The 9699-nt window shown below is 37.1% G+C and overlaps 1 protein-coding gene across 1 annotated transcript; it reads left to right on the top strand.

Annotated features, from left to right (window-relative positions):
- The first annotated feature begins 471 nt into the window (after nucleotides 1–471).
- LOC127120888 (chalcone synthase 6-like) lies at nucleotides 472–1937 on the top strand. The gene is made up of 2 exons (XM_051051478.1): nucleotides 472–717; nucleotides 806–1937. Exons 1-2 carry the CDS (start codon nucleotides 540–542, stop codon nucleotides 1795–1797), a joined length of 1170 nt encoding a protein of 389 aa, XP_050907435.1. The 5' UTR covers nucleotides 472–539; the 3' UTR covers nucleotides 1798–1937.
- Nucleotides 1938–9699: the final 7762 nt, after the last annotated feature.

Below are 9699 nucleotides of genomic sequence, written 5' to 3'. Positions count from 1 at the left end.
TATCAACCATCTCTATATAAAACCCACGACAAATCCCACCATCAAGATTCAATAAGAGCGTTTAACGCTGAAGCATCAATTACACCTCTTGTTAATATATTAATTAAATCATATCTACAACATAGTGGTTAGCATCTATTAAAGTTTTTGAAGATGGTTGTTAAAATAAAAATTGTACAAATAATTTGAACTAAAAAAAAGTTAGATATAATATGAGAACGAATTCCACCTTTGTTACAGATAGGAAGTGTATATTAATTATTTATCTAATATTGTCATGCAGGCATTTTCCACCAAACTTCTACATGTTGGAAGACACACCCACCCACGTTCCGCCAGCCATGAGTAAAAGTACTTGTTTTGGTTGTTTAGAGTATAAAATGGAAATTGTGTTAGTCAAACACGTGATGTTCAGCTACCCTTCAAATTTTAATCCACCATCTTCCCTTCCAAAATCTTCCTTTCATTCTTATAAAACCCTCTCTTCCCTAACATATTTATCATATACTCTTTAATTACAAACTACTAAACATATCAAGATGGTTAGTGTGTCTGAAATTCGCAAGGCTCAAAGAGCAGAAGGTCCTGCAACTATCTTGGCCATTGGCACTGCTAATCCATCAAACCGTGTTGAACAAAGTACTTATCCTGATTTCTACTTTAGAATCACTAACAGTGAGCACAAAACCGTACTCAAGGAGAAATTCCAACGCATGTGTAAGTATTACTTTTTTGATAAATCTGTTATTATGTTGTTTCTAAAAAATGGTTGTACTGATATGTCATTTCTTTATAACTATTTCAGGTGATAAATCTATGATTAAGAGGAGATATATGTACTTGACAGAAGAGATTTTGAAAGAGAATCCTAGTCTTTGTGAATACATGGCACCTTCCTTGGATGCTAGGCAAGACATGGTGGTCGTCGAGGTACCTAGACTAGGGAAGGAGGCTGCGGTCAAGGCTATAAAAGAATGGGGGCAACCAAAATCAAAGATTACTCATTTGATCTTTTGCACCACAAGTGGTGTAGACATGCCCGGAGCCGATTACCAACTCACCAAACTCTTAGGTCTTCGTCCATATGTGAAGAGGTACATGATGTACCAACAAGGGTGTTTTGCCGGTGGGACGGTGCTTCGTTTGGCTAAGGACTTGGCTGAGAACAACAAAGGCGCTCGTGTGTTGGTTGTTTGTTCTGAAGTCACCGCGGTTACATTCCGTGGCCCTAGTGACACTCACTTGGACAGTCTTGTTGGACAAGCATTATTCGGAGATGGAGCAGCTGCACTTATTGTTGGTTCTGACCCTCTACCTGAAATTGAAAAACCTATTTTTGAGATGGTTTGGACCGCACAAACAATTGCTCCAGACAGTGAAGGTGCCATTGATGGTCATCTTCGCGAAGCTGGACTAACATTTCATCTTCTTAAAGATGTTCCCGGGATTGTTTCGAAGAACATTAATAAAGCACTGGTTGAAGCATTCCAACCATTAAACATTGATGATTATAACTCAATCTTTTGGATTGCTCATCCCGGTGGACCTGCAATTCTAGACCAAGTTGAGGAAAAGTTAGGCTTAAAACCTGAAAAGATGAAAGCCACAAGGGAAGTACTTAGCGAATATGGAAACATGTCAAGTGCATGTGTATTGTTCATCTTAGACGAGATGAGAAAGAAATCGGCTCAACAAGGACTTAAGACCACCGGAGAAGGTCTTGAATGGGGTGTATTGTTTGGTTTTGGGCCCGGACTTACCATCGAAACTGTTGTTTTACACAGTGTGGCTATATGAAAAGCTTAAGTATTTTATTTTCATGTCTGTTGTCAAATTTGCTTGAATTTATTGCAAAAAAGAAAAACTCATCAAGAGTTGGTCATGCATGTAATGTTATTATATTTAAATAATATAAATGTGATGATCTTTTTATTCTATCAATAGTTGTTTATTTTATGTGTGTCTAATTTGAAAAAAAATATACCATCTGCGATTTGTAGTTAAGATGAAACTTCTTGTTAACCTATAAAAAAACAAACAAATTTCTGTTAAGTGATAATCAGATGGATATTCCCTAAGACAATTGTCAACTATATACAATGAAGAATTAAACTAGTTATTCATATTTGTTCAGAATTTTAATCAAGTTCTATTTTGATTTTTGTGTGCAGAAAAGAAAGTGCATGTTAAAACAGTAGCTTACATGGTCACTTTCTTCTTCTTTCGGAACACTAGGCGTGGTTATATTTCTTTTACATTGTTGTATCGAAATTTACTGCGTGTATGATTCTGTCTAAATTACTTGTCACTCATACAAGCTGACATTAGAGGAATCTTATAGTCATAATATTTTAGTAATTGAAAAAGCATCTGATCTTTTTTTTTTCTAAAAAAAATGAAAATTGTGAAGGTTATATCTTCCACAATTTGCTAATATTTATTTGGAAAATAGTAAATTGTGGCGGTTTAAAAAGTCCTTACTATTTAAGTATATTACGAAACCACCGTTTTATATACGTAGCGGCAGCAAAATTATGACGGTATTATAAAAAACGAAATTCTTAGAAATTGTGGCGGTTTAAAATTGCCATAATAGAACTTCTTAAGCTGCCATAACCCTCCCTTTTTTATAGTAAATATGTTGTTTCTTAGTTTTTCAAGAAATGGGTGAGTGCACCCAAAAGCAAAAATCAATTTGAGAGAAATATGGCTAATTAGAATCACACCATCCATGCAACTGAAAGTCAGATGTCTTGCTAAGAAGTATAATCCTACGGGGCTTCCTTAAGATATTTGACAATGTGAAGTGATGCATTTCGATTATTCACATGAGGTTGTTTCATGTATTATGAAAGACTTATGAATACTTACTTATTTTATTGTTAGAAAATTATTTAATAATTGAAATATTTTTTAAGAGAAATACTTTCTCAAATGTGTGTAATTTAAATAGACAATTAATAATAATAATAGAAAAATTAAGTAACAAGAACAATTGATTTTTAATGTTGAAATTTTTTTTCAAAGTGAGAGAATAAAAATCACGAGATTTAATCCAATAAAATCTTCCACTATATAAATAATGTGTATATAAAAATTCTTCATAGTAACACGAGGGAATAACAATCTTCATCGATAAACAACAAAGGTGAGAAACACAGTCTAAACAACTCCTCCACAAAATGTGGATATATCAAAGCCACTCTAAGACAAACTAAAACTACTCAATAAGAATATAAATAAAATTAAATAAGTGATAAGAACAACATACTGAATTTGTGGCTCAAACTCATAAAGTTTGCTAAACTCATTCACCACTTATGCATTTTCTTCTTCTCTATTGCAGTTCTCTAAAACTTATTTAGTTGCTTATCTGTTGTGTTGTTTTAGGATAAAAAAAAACCCTTTTTAAATACATGTCAAATGAGTTTGAGCAAAATAGACAATAAAAATAAAAATAAAAAATTTATTATTTTTTCTCTTTTTTCTTTCTAAATAAATGATGGGACCCACTTTAAAAGTGAACTCACCCTACAAATCCCCCTCTCACGACTTAAGTGGAAAGAAGTTGTTCCATCATGCACGTCTTATTTCTACGGTTAATCATCTTTGTTACAGGCAAAGTCTTTGTCATCATATATGAATCATTCTCGTTAGTATGGATCTTCTCAAGTGAAAACATCATTGCCTCTAATGCATCTTATATCCAATAATACTGCACTTCAATGTGCTTTAATTTGGAATGAAACTTTGGGGTTCTTACTAAGATGAATTGTGATCTACCTGTCATAGAACAACACAAACTTCTCTTGCTCAACACTCAATTCTTGTAGGAATTTTTTCATCCAGAATTTTTTTTAAACGCTTCAATTGCTGCAATATACTCAGCCCCGGTAGTAGATAAAGCAACACACTTTTGTAACATTGATTGCCAAGACATTGCTCCCCCTAAAAAAGTCATCATGTATCCAATAGTAGATTTTCTAGAATCAATATCACCAAACATATTTGCATCTGTGTAGCCATCTAACACACAATCATAGCTCCCAAAGCATAGGCACACTCTGAAAGTACTTCTAAGATATCTGAGAATCTACTTCACTGCTAGTCATCTAATATTTACCAGGTGATAGGAAAAATAGCAAGTGTACTATTTTTACCGATGTAGTAATAAGGGGTTTTATTCCCAAGTATCGATCTCAGGGATTGCGTAGGAAATACTTATTTTACTTTTGATTCTATTTGAACAAAAAGATAATGGTTTGGTTGGTTTTGGGAATTTATAACAATAAACTCAAAAAGATAGTAAAAATAATTGATTAAGATGAAACATGCTAGGGTGAGTGGTTGATTTAACTAGTTATGAATTCAGTCAAGATTTCCTTAATACACATGAAACATTCAATCACCTAACCTCAGAATGTTCTTCCTTAAGTCCTTAAGGAAGAAACTATTAAACTACCAATTCTTACTCAAATGTCCATTCAATTAATCATTGGTTTTAATCATAAACAATATCAAGGTTTATGGCGATTTACAAAAGTTCCTAGTCCTAGGTGATGCAATTATAAACCCAATTGTGTGAAAACCCTAACAATCACAATCCTGTTATTGATAGTCATAGATCTATTTGTATTTGTCCGATACAAAAGCATAAGCACATCACACAATTGAATTGAAATTCGTAACATCGTAATAAGGAAATCAATAGTTAGAATTCATAACATCAGATCAAATCAGGACCACCCCCTAGCATTGGGGGTTTAGCCTCTCATAGTATTCAAAGAAATCATAGTATAGAAATTAAACATTACAAAGAATTAGGAGATTTTGATCTTCATTGGGTGATGCCCTTGAATCTCGCTGTCTTCGAATCCTTCGTAGTAGCTATCTTCTCTCGTGCAATGTTTCTTTTCGTACGTCAAAAATTCCCTTCTCCTTTCTCTCCCAAGCCTTCTAATAGTTTCAGATGGATTTTTCCAAAGCAAAAAGTTCAAACTACCCTTAATGAGCAGAATAGATTCACATGGAAAAAGTTGAAGTTTCTAAGTCGCGCCCATCAACACGGGTTGTGTGTGTACACACGGGTGCCCGTGTGTGCTTTCCAACATGATTATTTTCATATTAAGTTACAGGGGCATCAACACGGGCTGTGTTCCTACACACGGGTGCCCGTGTTAACTCTCTGTTTTTTTCCCTCTCCAAGCTTGCTTTGCCTAACCAACAACACGGGCAGTGTTGTGGCACACGGGTGCCCGTGTTGAACTGCTGTATTTTCATATTTTTGCCTTTCTGAGTATCCCCAACTCCACTATTAGTGCTTTTAAACCTGTGCAACGGCCTGTAACAATAACACTACCAAAACGAAGCGTAAAAGAGACCTTTTTGACATAAACATGTAATAAAATGAAATGCGATACCAAACTAACAAAACATGATAAATGACTCTGAAACAACTATAAACAAACACAAATCTTACCAAAGTGATGAAAATACATCAGATTAATGGTGGGAATTCAATGGAAATGGTGACCGATCACAACCCCAAACTTGTCTCATTGCTTGTCCTCAAGTGATGTATTAAGTCCAAACAAAGGTCACCCACGAATTCATTTCCCACAATGCAACCTTGTCCTTCATAATTTGTGTTCTTCCTTTCCAATCAAGTTTCCGGTATCTCCGACTCAGACAATTCGCCACATTTCCACATCAGAAGCCTCGTTACCTGCAAGCTTTTTCACACACTCACAACATCTCTCATGGTTAGGGTGTGTACACTCTCAGCACAGTATGCAATACCAAACTCTTAAATTTGAATATATTCTAAATTCACGACAACAGCAGATTTCACACACTTTACAAGGTCTTTTAGGTTGTAACGGGGCTTGGGTACGGTGGGATAAACACAAAAATGGATAACAAAAGGTTTAGAACTCGGCATTCATGTTGTGTGATTTTTCTTTCTCTTTTTTTTTTCTTTCGTGCATCACTTAAACTCTGGGTGTTAATTTCACTCTTTTGACTCTTTTTCCACTCAATTCTTTGCGAGCATTTTATAGGTGTTAGAGTCTTAAGTCTCGGCAAGTGCATTTTTCTCTTTTTTTTCTTTTTTTTTTCTTTTTGGACATACACAAATCTCTTATTTTTGTATGATCTCTTATTATGCACTTGCCCTATCTTTCAAGATTACCACCCCAAACTTAGCTTTATGCACATCTTGTAACTCACAACAATCATGCCGAGTGATAGAAGAAATGAATGATTAGTGGTTACATTGGGTTTATTATGAATAAAATGGCTAAGGCTCAACGGGGTTCACGAAGGGAAAACATACAGATAGGGATGGCTAGAAAGGCCCTGGCTAAACAAACAACTTGCCTCAGTGTGTGTTGTCATGCTGTGAAGTGTCAAAAGGACACACGCAAAATCAGAGTGGTAGAGTCATACCTGGCTGAACTCTCATGCTGATGTGTGTTTGGCTTTTGTATTCTCACCATGTTGGTTAGCCTTACAAGCTCTGAAGCCTCCTCGTGTCATGTGGTTTCTTTTCTGATTCGGTTCTACCATACCGCTCTCTTGGTCCAGTGTCACCAAATTGTGTCCGACTTTTACTTTTCATGGTTGCATCAACTTCTGGGGTACCTTAACAGAACAAGTATGAGGAGTGTCTTTCATCCACTACAATCGATTCTGGATTCATCCAACAATTTCTCATCACTCTGTACACACAGGTAAAAAAACAAAATACTACGACAACAGAAGCAAAAACGAAAGCCAAAAACGATGAAGGAAAACATGAACAAAATGAAAACGAAATAAAACATGAAAGGAAAAAAACCCCCCACACCTGAACTAAACATTGACCTCAATGTTTAAATCCAGATACAAAGGGGACTCACAGCGACTACTATTATTTTATTGCACTTGTGTGGTTTCCTTCCATTTTGAGGCGTTTGTGACTTTGCCCTTCTCATTCTCCTCCTCCCCTACAACAAAATTTTAGCACACACAAAGAAAAAGAAAAATGACATAAATTAGAAATCAAACGTGTGGGTTGCCTCCCACGAAGCGCTTCGTTTAACGTCGCATGGCTCAACGGTTCATTTCCCTTATCATGGGGGGTATTTCAGGTTCAAAACCTTGTTGAACCTCTTGTCTATAACTCGGATGTTGTCTCTTTTATCAGTGTGGACTCCTTTGTGCCACGATTCCTTTTTAACCTTACTTTCGGTGTTAGGAATCTTTCCGTTTAGGGTGGCTACTGGCAGTGGTGAGACTTTGATAGTATTCAATGTCCTGATTAAGCCTACTTGATACTGAGATTCTGTATCTTCCTCCATTTCCTGGTCTTCAATAGCATTCAATGTTATTTCCTTGTTGGGAACTTTCAAGGTTAACGTGCACTCATCCATGTCGAGCTTGCATCGACTCGTCTTCATGAAAGGTCGACCCAGAATGATGGGTGCCTCATTGTCTTCAGGTATGTCTAGGATTACAAAATCGACTGGGAAAGTCAAGTCCGATATCGTTACCAACACATCTTCAGCCATACCATAAGCATCTTTTCTTGAGTGATCCGCAAACTTCAGGTTGGTCTTTATATCACTGATATTTTTAATACCCAGCCTGTGATAGATCGATAATGGCATCAGATTCACACTAGCTCCCGAATCTATTAGTACCTTTTTGAAGGTTCTTTCTTTGATTGTGCATGGTACTGTGACGGTTCCTGGATCCTTTTGTTTGTTAAGAATGTTCTGCTCCAGGGAGTTTGCATTATATTGTTCCTTACCGGATACCTGTTCTTCAGTAGTTGGTTTCTTTTCAGCCATTACCTCTTCCACGAATTTCTTGTACATGGGCATCCTTTCAAGTGCTTCAAACAAAGCCATATGACCCTCAATCCTTTTAAACATTGTCATGAATTTCTCCAAGTCTGACTCACTAGGTTCCTTCTTTGTCATTCTCTGAGGATAGGGCAACTTAATCACCGGTTTAGTTCCTTTGGTAGTTTCTTCTTTAGTCGGTTCGCTCGGTGATGTAATTTTTTTCTTTTTAGCCGCCTTTTTCTCTGTCGTCGTGACGGTATTAACATTCTCCTGACCTCTCGGATTTTGAACTGTTTCACTTGGTAGGGAACCTGGTGTTCGAGAACTTGCCAGTTGCTGGGCTATCTGCCCCAGCTGAACTTCGAGATTCTTTAGGGATGCGGTGGTGTGTTTCTGATTGTTTCTAGTCTCTTCTTCAAATTGCCCATTTTGAGCTGCCATCTTTTCAATTGCAATCTCCCAATCTGCCTTCTTTGGGACTTGTTGTTGCTGTTGCTGATAATGGTTTTGATATTGACCTTGTACCTGCTATTGCACATTCCCTTTCTGGTCCTTCCATGCAAAGTTGGGATGATTCTTCCACCCCGGGTTGTATGTGTTGGAGTAGGGATTGTTTTGCTTTAAAAACTTGATATCTTCTATCTGTTGTGGTGTTGCAAAACAATGAACAGTATTGTGTGGTCCATTACAAATGCCACACACATCGTTTGGTGCCTGTTGCACTTGAGCCACTTTCTGAGCACCTATGTTTAATGCCTTCAACCTTTTCTCCACCTCTGCAGCAACTGCTTCTTCAATTTTTACCTATTTATTTGTCTCAAGCTTCAAATCAATTACTGCAGATTTGCTTGACACCCTATCATACAACTCCAGATGCTCATTTGAGGCAATTGCTTCAATTATCTTTTTCATACCGGTGGCTGTTGCAAAGTTAGCTGAGCCACCAGCTGCTGAATCAAGGATTTATCTCGTTTGAATTCGAAGACCATTAACAAACATTTGCATCTGCTCAGTTTCATCCATGTTGTGAGTAGGACAAGCCACTAGGGTTCTCTTGAATCTTTTATAGGCATCTCCTAGTGACTCACCCTCCTTCTGCTTGAAGTTAAGGATCTCGTATCTTTTTCTCAGTGACACAGATGCGGGAAAATATTCCTGCAAGAATGTTGTTTCCATCTGCTCCCGTGTAGTGATACTGCCAGCAGGTAACGAATAGAACCACTCTTCGGCTTCATCTGCTAAAGTGAATGGGAACATACGAAGCCTTATTGCTTCTTCGTTATGTCCAGGCATTTTCAGCGTTGTGCTCATAGTCAAAAACCTTTGGAGATGCTTGTTGGCATCTTCATTCACTCTTCCAGAAAAGGACCGCCTTTCGAGTTGACTAATTGTGCTGGGGTGCAGCTGAAATTGTTCTACATTAACCTGTTGGTTGACAATTGTCACACGACCACCCGCAGTGTTGTTTCCACCATAGTCACCGAGAAGTCTCTCTAGTGGTGGTGGTGGTGGTGGGTTTGCAGCCATGATTTCAGGAACTGTTTCCGCGTCTGAATCTGAATTCTCTGAGTGCACTGAAACAATTTCCTCCTCTGCTTTCTCTGCTAATTCCAGTTTTTCTCGCTTAGCTTGTCTCAGTCTAGCGCGAAGAGTTCTTTCTGGATCTGCGTCAAAAGAAAAATCCGTTGAGGCCTTACCTCGCATACACAAGTTAGACAAATATTAGACTCGAATAACAAGATTGTCACAGATAAAATTTTGGTTGTCAAGCAACAAAATTTCAATAGAATAAAAATTAAAATAGGTATTTTGGCAATCCCCGACAACGGCGCCAAAAACTTGATCGGAAAAATAGCAAGTGTACTATTTT

Source organism: Lathyrus oleraceus, chromosome 2 (assembly GCF_024323335.1).
Source record: "Lathyrus oleraceus cultivar Zhongwan6 chromosome 2, CAAS_Psat_ZW6_1.0, whole genome shotgun sequence".
NCBI classification, from domain to species: Eukaryota; Viridiplantae; Streptophyta; class Magnoliopsida; order Fabales; family Fabaceae; genus Lathyrus; species Lathyrus oleraceus.
The sequence above is the reverse complement of the archived record's forward strand: the minus strand, read 5'-3'. Positions and strand labels throughout refer to the sequence as shown.